The sequence below is a fragment of the Bombina bombina genome, chromosome 1, assembly GCF_027579735.1.
Source record: "Bombina bombina isolate aBomBom1 chromosome 1, aBomBom1.pri, whole genome shotgun sequence".
Classification (NCBI taxonomy): Eukaryota; Metazoa; Chordata; class Amphibia; order Anura; family Bombinatoridae; genus Bombina; species Bombina bombina.
The window spans coordinates 64,826,636-64,843,197 of NC_069499.1; the positions used below are offsets into that span (position 1 = coordinate 64,826,636).

Sequence of the window (16,562 nt, forward strand, 5' to 3'; positions counted from 1 at the left end):
CTGACCACACTACAGGAGAAATGAATTTATCAGGTAAGCATAAATTTTGTTTTTATTTTATCCCGCCCTTTCTAGTGACTCTTCTGTGGTCTTCCACATCTTGGGTATTTCTATCCCATACGTCACTAGCTTATGGACTCTTTCCAATTACATGAAAGAAAACATAATTTATGTAACAACTTACCTGATAAATTAATTTCTTTCATATTGGCAAGAGTCCATGAGGCCCATCCTTTTTATGGTGGTTATAATTTTTGTATAAAAGCACAATTATATTTCCAGTTCCTCTTTTTGTATACTTTTTTTACTCTTTATTTTATCACCCCACTACTTGGCTATTCGTCAAACTGAATTGTGGGTGTGGTGAGGGGTGTATTTATAGGCATTTTGAGGTTTGGAAAACATTGCCCCTCCTGGTAGGAATGTATATCCCATACGTCACTAGCTCATGGACTCTTGCTAATATGAAAGAAATTAATTTATCAAGTAAGTTCTTACATAAATTATGTTTTTCTGAGAGTTAGAAATTGCTCTATTTTCAGAGCTAAATTACATGAAAAGGGAGTAAAATAATGAAACTTTATTGCAAAGTAGTTTCATTACTCATAACTAAACATTTTATATAAAAAAACTATTGTGAGGTCCCTCAAAATTATTTTAGCTTGAGAGCTGTTTATATCATAATGCAGGTTTGGGATGTGAAGCAGAGACGTATACAGTACAGTATACAAATTGTTCTTTCAGGTTTATTTTTGTATTTGTAATAGCTTTTTGCTAATTGAAACCATCACCTATTCTCAAGAACATGCCTATAAAGGAACAGCATACACCAATTTTCATATAACTGCATATAATAGACACTACTATAAAGAAGAACATGCACAGATACCGATTTAAACACCCAGAATAAAACATTTTAAAAACTTACTTTGAATGTCCCCGTTTAGTACGGTTGATGAAGTTAGTCTGCGACACCCAGTAAAAGGGGCTGAGGAAACAGGAAGATCAAGCACTCCCCTCTTTCCTGCATAGGAAAAGAGAGATTAGACAAACAGGAGCCCCATGAATCTCTAAAACTTTGGGGCTTGTTTAGGAGTCTAAAAATCAGCACAATGTTACTTAACAATAAGCAAAACTATACATTGTTACAAAAACACTCCCAGATGGGCTATATAAACGTATCATCTACAAAACATTCATGTAGAGAAAAATCTAGTGTACAATGTCCCTATATATTGTCTTGGCTGCACAAAGAGTATGATCAAGTGATAAGATCCCTAAACATTGTTGTAAGTTTGGCAATGGACAAACTTGAAAATGGTTTTGCAGTTGTGCTGCTGCTTATAGACTTTCTGCAGGAAGAGCATAACTGCCTGTGTTACCTCTCTCTCTCTCGCTCTACTTAAAATCTAATAGTTAGCTATTGCCATGTCCTGTTTGCACAGCTTTTCTATAGTGAATACAGCAGTATTCATAGTTTAAGTACAGGTGGTGGTTTTGACAGGCAATTTCTGTTATTTCAAATGCCAAATTAAAGGTTAAACAATTTAGTACACTCCTGCAGGTAATATGTTTTAAAGGGGGGAAAATTACTTGTCCCTCAAAAAAGCTGTATAGTTTTATATATAAATATTATTTGTCATCATTAATTGCCTGTGTAATATTTCTGCAGGTGCTGGAGATCTGTCTTCACGAAGTATAACGGACCCTGATCAAGAACTAGAAAAAGAGGTACAAAAAACATACTACACAGATTAAAGGGACAGTGTGGTCATTTTTGCCCATAATAAAACTAAACCATAACCATCTGGTATAGATATGAGGGGGGGGTTCCGAATTATATAAATGTAGCTTTATAAGGGTTTTTTTTTGTGTGTTTTTTTAATTTGTATTTATTACTTTTTTATTTTAAAATGAACAATTTTAGTTCACTTTACCACTGCCCCATTAAAATTTTTCTATATATGAAAATACCTTTTTTCTGAACGCTGAGCTGCACAGGATAAATGTGCTTATTCGTGTTAGGAAGCCTTTTCCAGCCGGGTATAATGCTGTGTAGTACAGTGTTCTCCCCAGAAACCTTTTAACAAGTGCACCACCCGGCTGATATTACTGAAAACCCAGCTAAAATATTAGACAATATTAAGCTAAAATTAGCTACCAATGTTCAATGTTTTTTGCACAAATTATCGTTAAGTGAAATGGTGCAATTACATTTGTGCTTTGGATAGTAGAAAATGTTAAAATATTAGCAAAGTATTATACCGCCCCAACCAGCCAAGTAAGGGGGCACTAAAGTCAAAATTAAAGGGAAATTTAAAAAACAAAACTTTACAATATCATTTTATTATCAAAACGTGCACATTATATTTATATGCACACTTTCTGCGGTTCCAGATCCTACTGAGCATGTGCAAAATTGGCTGTTGGCTGTCACATGATACACAGGGAGGGAAAATTAGATTAACTTTAAAATATGCAAGAAAATATTCTGCTGCTCATTTCAAATTGAATGTCAGTCCTATTGCATTGTCTTTTATTGTGTATTTGTCAATTATTCAATTCTACTGTATTTATAGGTCCTTTAATAATGTCAGGTTTTACATTTTGAATCATTTTATTTGTATGATGCATGCACAGTGTAATTTTGATTTTCTGCTTTTTTTACCTGAACAGCCGGATTCCGACTCCACAAAGCATTCTACCCCTTCAAACAGCTCCAATCCAAGCGGGCCCCCAAGTCCAAACTCTCCCCATAGGAATCAGCTGACATTGGATGGCCTGGACCAATCAGCCTGTGATGCGTAGCTATTCTTTGCACCAGGACTTAAAAGCATCATGTGATGCGCCTATAGAGGCGGCTGCATTGGTTCTTTCACCGTGCCAAGATCAAGAAATCTCTAGTGTTGCACAAAATCAGAACCCCCGTTTTGTAGATACATAAGTGATAAAAAAGGGTTTAATATATGTGATCAAGCTTTTATATGCAAAGTATTCACTGTTTCTATTAGTTGTTTTTTTCCGTTTGTTTTTTTTTTTTTATAAACCCTACAATGAAAAGATAGGATGTTAATTTTTAAATCTCACCTTCGTATGATGCTGCTAGTTCTGGGGCAAAAAGAGGAAATGGCTGCTAAGAATTGTGCTAGCCAGCTTCAGTGATAGGATGTATGTTCTTGTAAAATAAGAAATCTGTTTTGCATAGGAAGATTCTGTCGTTATAGCGCATTTAGGATAAATCATCTCTTGTTTGTGAAATAGATTAATATCAGCAGAAATACAACACATATTCAATGCAGAGCCACAATGTCTGGCAGCATGACTTTTAAATCAGAAATGATTCATTTGGTCTCTTTATAAAAGGCCTTTATTTGCACAGGAGGTTGCAAAATGTATTCTCTCTAATCAGTATTTTAAATAAGCAAAATGCTCAGCTCCAACAGCACTTTTCTGTTGCCGGACCCTTTGTGTTACTTTAAAGCAGAGAACTGCAAAAAAAACTACTAAATGTTTATAGGGTAAAAATATATATATATTGTTTTTGTAGTTTTGGGTTCTTTTTAAAAGTATAAATGCAAGCAGTCCCATGTGCTTGAGAGTCTGCAGGTGAAGCATTTTAATGACCTCTGGATAAGGTGACTGGATTGGCCATTTTGTTATGTTAGTCAGCAATTATTTGTGCTGATTAGATATTGGTTAAACCTTTAGGCAAAAGCTTCAGCATCTGATCCGATTATTTTCAATCTTATGGACACAAGATAGTGTGTTTTTAAGACCTCTAATATATATTATAATAGTATAACGCACTCACCTGTTCCTTTTCTTCCCTTATCAGATTTTTATAGCAACACCCATGCTGTTCATTTTTATGTGAACGTTTCTAGGATGAATGTTTGTGTATTTTTAAAGTTTAGTTTTCTTCCTTTATTTAAGGTAAACACAGTGCTACATTGATCATGCAAAAGAATCTTATTGGAAGACTTTCTAAAAGATTAAATCGATAATAGTCCTTTTTGGCAGCATATTAAGGAAACATCTCGTAATGTTACTACCAACCAAAGTGGACTGTTATACATGCTTATAGATGTAACAACCCCCCCCCTTGTTTATTTTAAACATTTTGTCCAGTAATGGCAAGAAAAGTCACTTTTGACTGTAATTAACAAAGCGAAAGTTTTTAAAAAAATAAATTGCACATGATCGTTATGATAAAAAAATGGGTAAATAAAAATGTAAAAAAAAATGCAAACATTAATAAAAGTATACAATAGAAAATGTCCAAAGGCACTTTATAAATGTTCATAGGAAAATAGTAGATGAAGCTGAGAGCAGAGCCATTTAAGGGGTTAACCTGACAGTTTGATATACCTGAATGTTCCGTTAGTGCAGATGAACAGCGACCTTGGATTTCTTGTAGTAAGAAAATAAATAACGAGACCTGTCCCTTTATCTCTTGATGATGGGGCTTATCCTAAAACTGGTTAATCAAGTGTGTCCTGTGTCATTTCATATGGGGTTTTAGAAAGTGCCTTTGGACTTTGTATTTTTATTTCAATATCTTCATCATTAATAATGACCTACAAACAATTTAAACAAATCCTTTGCATTAAGTGCAATTTTTGAAAAATTCACTTATTAGTGTCTTAGTTTTTAACAATAGTCAATATTTCTTGACTTATTAGGGACTTTTTTTTCTGTGTATTAGATTCAGGGCTTAAGCACGTTTTTTTTTCCCGTATGAAGAAGAGCAGTTTTTGTGGCCAGATGTGTCTATTCTTGCTTAAAGAACCCATGGACATTAATAGTCTTTAATAATGTACAAGTAAACAGCACACAACTCATGTATATTTTGCTTCAGTCCATGCACCCACATGGCTCCATGTATATTTAATCTCATGCTTCCATGTATTATATATTTTATAATCAAGATCTGTGACCATGTTCCATTAAAAGCTTGTAATTAATTGTGTCTGGCATATCCAGTTTGTCACTGTCACACTAGTGTGCCTTCTGTGCCAATTTTATGACAGTTGGATTGTCATTAATTTAAATTTGGTTTTATCGGGCTAATAATGTAAAACAATGGTTTTTTGTTTGTTTTTTTGAAACACTGTATAGGACTTGCACTTATTTTTTTAGTTTTTAAACCAAGTGAACTAGTCTCCCATTTATTATTGTTTGATGGTTCCCGCTTGTTCAGATCGAGTGAAAAGACTCTGTTGGGGTCATACACTACTGCTTTTTGGGGTCTTCTGGTTTTTACTTTTTTAATGTATGTCGTCTTTGTAATTATGAATTGTAAGATTTTGTTTTTTTAACAAGTGACCTGTTAATAAAGCAGAAGAGGGCAGTTTTGAAGTTCATGCTGGTCTGTATTGACGATTAAAATCATTTTACATGGATGCTTATTTGATGTTTGGGTGTAATTTAAATTGTATGTTATGAATGAGTTCCATTATTCAGTTACATTAAATCAAGGCGCATCTTTCGCCAAATCATTTATCATTCAAAACTGAGATGTGCACAATTTTTAAAAGGACAATATAAAAATAACACAAAAAAATTGCTCTGTTTTGTTAAATCATTATATTTTTAAACAATGGCATTTTCTTACTATGGGGTCTTTTCCTATACATTAAAGAGGCATTAAACACAATACATTTAATGCACCTCCCTCTGATTATGGGTGCCACCATTTTGGAACCTAGATTTCACTTCAGGTATGTATAGGAGAGATTATGCATATAAGCAAACATAACACTGGAATGCAGTGAAAGCTAGATTTCAACATGGCGGAACCCATGACTAGATGGAGGCAGAGAATAAACTCAATACCATTCTTATAAGAACCTGATGAATTCATTTATTTCATGGTGGTGAGAGTCCACAAGCCATTACATCTGGGATTCAAGGAGGCAGAGATACCCAACACACCAAGACCTTTTGATCCCTCTCAACTCTCTGATCACATCAGTCTAACATAAAGCCAAGAGGAGAAAAGAACAGAAAGGCAGGAAAGGTCAAAGTAGGGTAAATGAGGTGCAAACTTGAATGTGGGCATGCCTCGTGGACTCTCACCACTATGAAAGAAGCTAATTTATCAGGTAAGCATAAATGTTTTTTCTTTCATAACGTGGTGAGAGTCCATGAGACATTACACCTGGAATCCAATACCCAAGCTGTGGAAAAAATTAAAGCAGGCAAAAACATCAAAATGGTTACATTTCGTCGCTGCTTTACAAATCTATTCTACATAAGCTTTATTTTTAAAAGCCAATGAAGAGGAAACTGATGTGCTAAAATAAGCAGTTAGGCATTTCGGGGGGGGGCGGGATTTACCCACCTCCAAGTGTTTTTGAGGGTCAAAAATAAAAATGTATAGTTATAGGCACAATTACACACCTCAACAAGATGAATAAAACAAATCATATGTGGACTGAAAAAGTGGAATCAAGCAACAATTTGTCTAAGTAGTACCTGTAAGAAATTAAGTGATGTAGACAACTAATTTTTTCATCCTCTTAACTACGTTGAGATCCTTCTTGGACATCAGAAAGAACAAAGGATTATAAACCACATGACAATTTTTTTGGTTAAGCTGACAAAGGTGAAAGTGCTTTATACCTTGTATAAATATTTGAAAAATATAAGATTAGTAAACTCTTGCTTTCCACTGATATAAGCCAATTTCGGACTTGAGTAGTGCAACTAGCTAAACATTTACAACCATGCAAGTAAAATGGGTAGTTATCTTACAAACTTTGCAGTAATATTTTTACCAAGTCTCTGCCATATGATAAGGTAGCTATAGCATCATCAATAATATAATAGCGATAGTTGTCAATATAAAAAACTATAGGAGCAATGTGAACATAGACAACCTATAAAGCATATATTGTATCTATAAATTATGAAAAAAATATTTCTTATGCTAAGAGAGGCAAAGGTGTCTGCATCACAATAATTTACCCCATGCTATGATATATTATTATATACATCAAATTCAGTTGTTGGGGTTAAAATGCCTCCACTTGTTTACCTGCAATTTACACAAATGCAGGGCCTGTTTTAACCATAAATCTTTCTCAAAGACTGCTGGTAACTAACTTTATAAACTAACTCTGTATCGCTCTTTGGGAATAAACTTTGTGCCAGCTCACTTTTTGAATACTAAGTTACCAAAATAAAGCAGTCATGAATGGCAATGTACTTGTACTGATTATATGAAAGGTTTCCACTTTAAAAGCAAGCACAACCCATTAGTTCTCAAAACTTATCTAGCATATATACTCAATACAATTATTATTATGTCAATCATTCCTACAACTAAAGAGGACCCCAATAAACAGTCAACATCAATTGTCTAGCTCCTCTGGCTAAGCCCTCCATGGAGAGTAGCTAAGGGCAATCTCACATTTCACCCTCTCATATCTGTAGTCAGTGGAGATCCGTCTGTACTGTAGATTTCTGCAGATTTCTGGGCATTGAATACCACTCCATGTTCTGCAGCAATGCACCCTCCTTTAGGCCCCAAACATTAGAAGCATCAAGATAAGGCTCAGGAACTTGTGCTACACTCGCCGCCATAGCAGGGCAGACCTTACCTACAAGACCCGATCTCTTGGATGCAGTCAGACGATTTAGACTTAGATGTGCAGCCCTGTCAAACAAGTTCACATTTAGAGCCTTTGTGGTGCAGGATCTTATCCATTCGGCTGCAATTTTTTTCTTCAAAGTAATTCATTAACACATTTATGGCCAAATATAGCTCCTCTATATCTATGTATACTAAAAGGTAGAACTTTTATTGTTCTCTCTATACCTTGTTTCCGGGAGGTGGGGTCGCTGAGGTCTTTCCCACACCGCCAAAATCCTCTTTGGTACAGCATGGATAGTCATGTAGTAGATCCTGCAGAATGTCTACTATCTTATACAACAGAATACTGCACTGGATGTCTTAAGAAGATTAAGTTACATGGTGGAATATAAATCACTCTTACAGAGCCTCCAGTATAGCAGCCTTGTTCAGCTAAAGCTTGGACATGCCCCCACCACCACCACCTTCTTTTGTTTTTTACCAAAACGTTTTTTTTTACCCTTACATGGATTGAGAAATGAATAAATAGACTAGAAAAGTGACTTTTTGTGGCTTGTACATTTTAAAGCCTTGATCAAATCTATATTATGTAAAAATGTCTCCTTTATAATTCTTTGTGTTAGGACACAAAGGAACTAACTACAAGCTATTAAATAATATACTTGGGATATACTCCTTAAGAAATAAAAATGTATTGAGTGCAAAGAACTGCCTTATCTTGATGGAAAATAAGACAGTTCAGAAACTCTTCTAGTGGAAGAGATTGCTAAAAGAAAAATTACCTTTCAAGACAGAAAATATCTGTTATGCATAGGTTTAAATGAGAGCTTGTAAAACTTAAAAGTAAATTAAGATCCCAAGGAAGAGATCAAAGGCCTGAATGTCGTAGTAATTTTCCTGTGATACAAAACAGAAAGAGCTAAAAAGTGACTCTACAAAGTACTGATAAACACTTATCAAGGTCATTCTTGAAAAAAAAATAAGTATTCGAAAAGAGTGTCAACAGGAAAGAAAAAAAAACTTTCCAAAAGTAATAATTTTTACAAGTAACAGGCTTTCTGGTTTTGATAAGAGTTTTAAGTGCATAAACAATTTTATTTTTATGTTTAATCCCCAAGTTGTTATTTGAAGAAAAAAAAGCACCTTGCAATAACAGACTATAAGGTCTATCTTTGAGAGACCCCATCGACATTCATTCCCCTGAATAAAGAAATTGTTGACTGAGGAAATCTGCTTCCCAGTTGTTCAGCCCAGAAATATAGATGGCAGAAATAAAACAATGATTGAGTTCTGCCCAAGTCAATATGAGAGACCTCCTTCATTAGTAAGGAAGCGGAGTTCCCTCTGTATGCCACCACTGTAACTCTGGAGAGTCTTGTAGATCACACAGAGTTCTATAATATCAATTGGTAACCTCGCCTCCTGGTGAGACCAAACTGCCTACACTCTCTGAAACCCCCGGACCAAACTAAAACTCAATTAGAAGGCATTGGTGGTAAGGAATACTCAAGATGGATAAAGGAAGCTACAAAAAAGATAGCTTGGTGATTGATCCACCTAGAAAGAGAGTGCTCCATCTTGCCACCTGAAATAATCTTTTGAGACAAATGAAATCCCTGCACCACTGTGTTAACATGCACAGTTGAAGGAAGCATAGATGAAAGCAAGCAAAAGAAATGGAATCTGACATGACTGACATCAACCCCTCTTCCATGCCTTGAGCTATTGAAGGATGTGACATTTGTTGTAGTTTAGCATAAGCTTCCTGAAACTTGGGACTGCAGGGATCTATGAGGGATAGAAGCATGGACAAGGAGTCTTTAAATACTCCCAGGAAACAAAACAAGTTTGCTTGTATGAAATAAATGTCAACGGTAAAGATGGAGTTTGAACAAAAATAATGTAGTAATAAGCTATAGAGAAACCTTTAAAGGGGCACTGAACCTGAATATTTTCTTTCGTGATTCAGATAGAGCATGCAATTTTAAGCAACTTACTAATTTACTCCTATTATCAAATTTTCTTCTTGAAAAGCAAGAATGTAACTTTAGATGCCAGCACATTTTTAGTGAACAACCTGGGTTGTTCTTGCTGATTGGTGGATAAAATCAATAAACAAGTACTGTACAGTGTTCTGAACCAAAAATTGGCTGGCTCCTTATGAATAGGAAAATAAAGGTAAGCAAACAATTTGTGAACACATACTTATCCTGTTGCACTAGTGATAAAAAGTTGGAAAAGTTTTTTCCTTTTAAAAGTAGGAGCTCTTAGGAATTTGAGTACAGTTTTCAGATTTAAGAAATTCTTAAAATTATATCTTCCTTTTGAATTATAACAAAAATGTAATAAAATAGATTCCGTTCCAATTCCTAAACACTGAAAAAAGAGGCCTTTGCCTTCTCAGTAGTTTTAGAGACACAAAACAGAAGAAATCTTCCCCAAGAAGGTCTTGACCTAATGACTATTTTGTATCCATGAGATATTAAAGGGACAGTCAATCAAGTCCAAAATAAACTATCATGATTCAAATAGGGCATGCCATTTTAAACAACTTTCCAATTTACTTTTATCACCAATTTTGCTTTGTTCTAAACCTAGGTAGGCTCATATGCTAATTTCTTAGACCTTGAAGGCTGAGTTTAATCTGTATGCATTTTGACAGTTTTTCCACCACTAGAGGGTGTTAGTTCATGTGTGTCATATAGATAACATTGAGCTCACGCACGTGAAGTTACCTAGGCATCAGCACTGATTGGCTAAAATGCAAATCTGTCAAAAGGACTGAAATAAGGGAGCAGTTTGCAGAGGCATAGATACAAGGTAATTACAGAGGTAAAACGTGTATTATGCAAAACTGGGGAATGGCTAATAAAGGGATTAAGGGATTATCTATCATTTTAAACAACAAAAATTCTGGTGTTGACTGTCCCTTTAAGTTACCCAGTCATGAACTGACTAGATCACTAAGCCTTTTGAAAAATGGCTAAATCTGCCCCCTACGAAAATTCAGTCTGTATCTGAGGCTGCAGCGTTGTGCTGATTTAGAAGAGGAAAATGGTTTCTTGGTCTGTTTGGACTGATTCCAGCGGACTATGCTTTTAGTAAAAAAAAAAAAAAGATGTTTTGTTCCTAGGTTGACAAAAGGAACAAAAACGACCAGCAAGTCTCTTTTTCTTCAGATTTTTTTTTTGTTGTGAGGAAGAAGGCACCTTTTGAAACTGAAGAGATTATGGCATCTATCAAGGACTCAACAAAACCTGTTGCTAAAAGATGACCTTTGGAGACCATGTCTGCAGACTAAGATCTTAGCCATGAGGCTCTCCTGATTAGAACAGCCTGAGCCATATTTTTACTATTAAAATGAATATCTATTACAGCATCGTAGATAAAGGAATTAGTCAGCTTTAGACATTTTATACAAGCTTGCAGATCTTCAACTGGCAAAAGTCATCTTGCCAAAAAATACCAGCTGCTTCTACACAAGCAATGCTTATCCCTGATTTAAACATAAAACCTGCTTGCTGAAAGGCTTTTCTATGAGAAAATTCTAATTTTCTGCCCATTGGGACTCCTGTAAAACAAAATTTATGCTTACCTGATAAATGTATTTATTTCCGGCCATGGAGAGTCCATAACGTCATTCTAATTACTAGTGGGATATTCAACTCCTGGCCAGCAGGATTAGGCAAAGAGCACCCCAGCAAAGGGTGTAAAGGTGCCTGAGGTTTACTCAAAAAAACTGCAAATTATATAAATAAGAGGGGCGGGGTCGTGGAATCTCCATGCCCGGAAAGAAAGAAATTTATCAGGTAAGCATACATTTTGTTTTCTTTCCTATGTCATGGAGAGTCCACAATGTCATTCCAATTACTAGTGGGAACCAATACCTAAGCTAGAGGACACGGAATGAACAGGGAGGGAGAACAAGGCAGGTGGACCTAAACAGAAGGCACCACCTCTTGAAGAACCTTTCTACCAAAAGAGGCCTCAGCCGAAGCAAATGTATCAAATTTGTAGAATTTGGAAAAAGTATGCTGAGAGGACCATGTAGCTGCCTTGCAAATCTGTTCTACAGAAGCTTCATTTTTGAAAGCCCAAGAAGAGGAGACAGCCCTAGTAGAATGAGCCGTAATTCTCTCAGGAGGCTGCTGTCCAGCAGTCTCATAAGCAAAACGAATCAAACTTCTCAACCAGAGAGAAAGAGTAGTAGAAGTGGTCTTCTGACCCTTACGTTTTCCAGAGAAAACAACAAACAGGGCAGAAGATTGTCGAAAATCTTTAGTAGCTTGTAAGTAAAATTTTAGAGCATGCACAACATCCAAGTTATGCAAAAGACATTCCTTATGAGAAGGATTAGGACAAAAAGAAACAATTTCCTGATTAATCTTACGATCCGACACAACCTTAGGGAGAAAACCCAATTTAGTATGAAGGACCGTCTTATCTGCATGAAAGATAAGGTATGGAGAATCACACTGCAGAGCTGAGATAGCAAGGAGAAAGAAAACCTTCCAAGATAAGTTTTATATCAAACACATCGACTCAAATGGAGCCTGCTGCGAAACTTTAAGAACTAGATTAAGGCTCCAAGGAGGAGCAACAGGTTTAAACACAGGCCTGATTCCGACCAGGGCCTGTACAAAAGCTTGAAAGTCTGCCAGACGTTTGTGCAAAAGGATAGATAATGCAGAAATCTAACCCTTCAGAGTACTGACTGACGAGCCTTTCTCCAGGTTATCCTGAAGAAAAGATAAAATAAGGGGAATCCTCACCCAGGTCCAGGAGAAAACCTTAGATTTGCACCAATAAAGATATTTACGCCATACCTTATGGTAAATCTTGAGAGTAACAGGCTTGCGAGCCTGAAGCATAGTATCAATGACCGCTTCAGAAAAACCATATCTAGACAGAACTAGGCGTTCAATCTCCAAGCAGTCTGCTTCAGATAATCCAGGTTTGGATGGAGAAAAGGACCCTGAATTAGAAGGGTCCTTCCTCAGAGGTAATCTCCAAGGAGGTAGAGATGACATCCTTACTAGATCCGTGAACCAGATCCTGTGAGGCCATGCAGGTGCTATTAGAATTACTGATGCTTTCTCCTGTCTGATACAAGCAATGACTCGTGGAAGAAGAGCAAACGGAGGAAACGGGTATGCTAGCTTGAAATTCCAAGGAACCGCTAGGGCATCTATCAGAATGACCTAAGGATCTCTTGACCTTGAACCGTACTTTGGAACCGTGGGGTTGTTGCAAGACGCCATCAGATCCAACTCCGGAACACCAATACTTCCGGATGGAGAGCCCACTCCCCGGGATGAAAAGCCTGTCTGCTCAGAAATCTGCCTCCCAATTGTCCACTCCTAAAATGTGAATAGCAGATAGGAAACAATCGTGGGCTTCTGCCCACTGCAGAATGCAAGTCACCTCCTTCATGGCCAAGGAACTCCGAGTTCCTACCTGGTGGTTGATGTAAGCCACTGAGGTGGTGATGTCCGACTGGAATCTGATAAACCGGACTAAAGATAATTGAGGCCGTGCTGTGAAGGCATTGAAGATTGCTCTCAACTCCAAGTTGTTTATGGGAAGAGAAGACTCTTCCCAAGACCACAGGCCCTGAGCCTTCAGAGAACCCCAAACACCTCCCCAGTCTGACAGGCTGGCGTCCATAGTCACAATCACCCAGGAAGGTCTCAGGAAGCAAGTGCCCCGAGACAGATGATCCTATTAAATCCACCACAAGAGGGATTCTCTTGTTCAGGGGTCCAGATGTATCCTCTGCGTTAAATCTGAATGGTCTCCGTTCCATTGCCGGATCATGCAAAGCAGCAGAGGTTGCAGATGAAACCGAGCAAAAGGAATGATATCCATGGAAACCACCATCAGACCAATCACCTCCATGCATAGAGCCACTGTTGGATGAAAAGGCAGACTGGAGAGACAGGCAAGAAGTTTGGAGTTTCTGGCATCCGTCAGGAAAATCTTCATGGACAAGGAATCTGATTGTTCCTAGGAAACACACTGTTGTAGATGGAATTAGAGAACTCTTTTCCAGATTCATCTTACACCCGTGGGAAAGTAGAAAAGACAACAACATCTCTGTATGAGATTTTGCTAGTTTAAAAGATGACGCCTGAACCAAGATGTTGTCTAGATAAGGCGCCACTGCAATTCCCTGGGATCTGATCACTGCCAAAAGTGCTCCCAGGACTTTTTTGTGAATATTCTGGGAGCCGTGGCAAGACCAAATGCAAGGGCAATAACCTGGAAATGCTTGTCCAGAAAAGCAAACCTTAGAAACTGGTGATGATCCCTGTGAATGGGAACATGTAAGTACGCGTCCTTCAGGTCTATGGTTGTCATGAACTGACCTTCCTGGACCAATGGAAGAATGGAACGAATAGTTTCCATCTTGAAGGATGGAACTCTGAGGAATTTAGAGACACTTTAAATGTAGGATGGGACTAAAAGTTCCCTCCTTTTGGGAACCACAAATAGATTTGAATAGAATCCTAGACCTTGTTCCTTTAGAGGGACTGGTACAATAACTCCCAGAGAGGCTAGGTCCTTTATGCAATTTAAGAAGGCCTCCCTCTTTACCTGGTTTGAGGATAATCGTGACAGGAGAAATCTGCCCCTTGGAGAGCAAGATTGGAATTCTATTCCGTAACCCTGGGATACTATGTCCACAGCCCATGGGTCTGGGACATCGCGTATCCAAGCCTGTCAAAAAAGAGAGAGCCTGATCCAAACTCTGATTGGGGCGGACCCTTCATGCTGATTTAGAGTCAGTGGAAGGCTTTTTGTTCTGTTTTCCCTTGTTCCAGGGCTGGCTGGATTTCCAAGTGGACCTGGATTCATCTGGTTTGGAAGAGGAGGACTTCTGCCCCCTAAAGATGCAAAAGGAACGAAAAGTTTGTTGACCCCTAGGTCTATTCTTCTTGTCCTGAGGTAGGAAAGATCCCTTTCCACCCATAATCTCTGAAATGATTTCTGCCAAAACAGGTCCAAACAGAGTTTTACCCTTATAAGGTAAAGCTAAAAGCTTGGCCTTTGAAGACACATCAGCCGACCAAGACTTTAACCACAGAGCTCTGCGGGCTAGCACAGGGAAGCTAGACATCTTAGCTCCCAGTCTAATTATCTGCATGTTGGCATCACAGATAAAGGTATTGGCTAGTTTAAGAGCTTTGACCCTATCTTGGAGATCGGACAAGGCATCACACCAATAAGATGCTGCTCCCGCAACCGTGGCAATACTCACTGCAGGTTGCCACTGTAATCCTTGATGGATGTACATCTTTTTTAAGTAAGCCTTTAGCTTCTTATCCATTAGATCCTTAAAAGAGCAACTATCCTCAATAGGAATGGTAGTTCTCTTAGCAAGAGTAGAAATAGCTCCTTCTACCTTAGGCACAGTGCGCCATAAGTCACAAATAGAGTCAGCAACAGGAAACCTCTTTTTAAAAACAGGGGAAAAAGGAACCCCTGCCTTATACCATTCCTGAGCTATAATTTCAGACATCTTCCTTGGAATAGGAAAAACCTCCTCAGAAGATGGAGAATCATAAACTCTATCCAATTTAGAAGACTTTGTGGAGTTGGAAGCAACCAAAGGTTCAGAGTCATCCAAAGTAGCTAGAACCTCCTTCAGTAGTAACCGGAAGTGTTCAAGCTTAAATCTAAAATTTACTTCCTCAGATTCTGAAGATTTTTCTGCTAAAGTGTCATAGTCTGAGATTTCACCTTCAGAAGCTACTGAAGTATGTTCCTCCTTTAGACAATTGAGAAAGATTGACTAATGCAGACTTAGAGGGGTCAGAAACCTTATTAGCAGGCAAATGTTTACATTTCCTCTTACGCTTACTCGAAGAACAGAAAGCTGACAAAGCCGCCGATACTGCAGAAGTAATCTGAGCTGCAAAATCCCCAGGTAAATAAACACCCCCAGGTGGTTGAGAGGACTCAGAAGGCACAGTATGAGAAGCAACTAAGGCTTGGGACGTTTGAGGAGAAAGCTGAGGCATGTCACGCACAGCATTATCTTGAGAGACACTTGACTCAAAAGGGAGAATTTTATCTTTAAATTTTAACGTTTTTGCTAAACATGAGAAACAAAACTGCATTGGTAGGGCAATTTGGTTCTCTAAACATAGCAAGCATTTATCCATAGAGGCTGATCCTGTTCTGAGCCCATAGCTCAAGAGAACAGGTCCCACTAGTAATAACAATAACGATGTTCAAAAAATTCAAAATAATTTTTTTATAAAAAAAAATGAATGTATAAGAAGGGAGGTAAACATGAAATTATGAAAATCAACTTCAGACAATTATCTGAAGCTCCTACCGGACTGGAGAGGTAAGCCCACTAGTAAGAAGAAGCTTAACAATTTTCAACTAAAGTTACTCCGATCGCCGAGAAAATTAAGCCGACACCTCTCTGACTTCAATCCGACACTCTGAGGCTCATGAAGGTCGCTCCGTAAAACTGGAAGTGCAGACGTCACGTGAGTGGCCAGGGAAACTAACTACGCCACACATAAGAGCGCCAAAGTGAAAAACGGCCACCTTAAGTTTAAACTGCCGTTAGCCCTCTCTGCAGTTTAAGCTGGTATAAATCCAGCACAAGCTTAATCCCCAGATAAACAATAATGATGTTCAAAGATAATGTAAGGGAACAGTAAAAACACCCCTGCGAAAAACTGTCTGCCAAGAATTAGGGAAAATTAACCCCTTAAGTGTCTCTGTTTGTAACTCATACCAATAAAGTGCCTAATGTCTTTCTATAGGAGCTATTGACCCTCAATAAAAGCTGCCCAAACGCTATACCCATAAAACAATTGAATATTTATGTCCCATTAAGTGATCCACTTGAGGGTTAACCTCTGAAGTGCTGTCCTTCATACATAACCTAGAAGGAAGAGTCACCTGTGGATCTGGCTGTAGGGCAGAAAGCAGCTACATAGCT

The 16,562-nt window shown here is 37.8% G+C and overlaps 1 protein-coding gene across 4 annotated transcripts in view; it reads left to right on the forward strand.

The window, feature by feature from the left end:
- Positions 1–5,402, forward strand: part of CDC42BPB (CDC42 binding protein kinase beta) — a 422,828-nt gene extending 417,426 nt beyond the window's left edge. For all 4 annotated transcript variants that reach the window (XM_053697422.1, XM_053697423.1, XM_053697424.1 and 1 more), the window contains 2 exons: positions 1,673–1,731; positions 2,677–5,402. In XM_053697422.1, coding sequence (XP_053553397.1) covers positions 1,673–1,731; positions 2,677–2,808 — 191 coding nt within the window. In that variant the 3' untranslated portion in view covers positions 2,809–5,402. The remainder of the gene's footprint in view (positions 1–1,672; positions 1,732–2,676) is intronic.
- Positions 5,403–16,562: the final 11,160 nt, after the last annotated feature.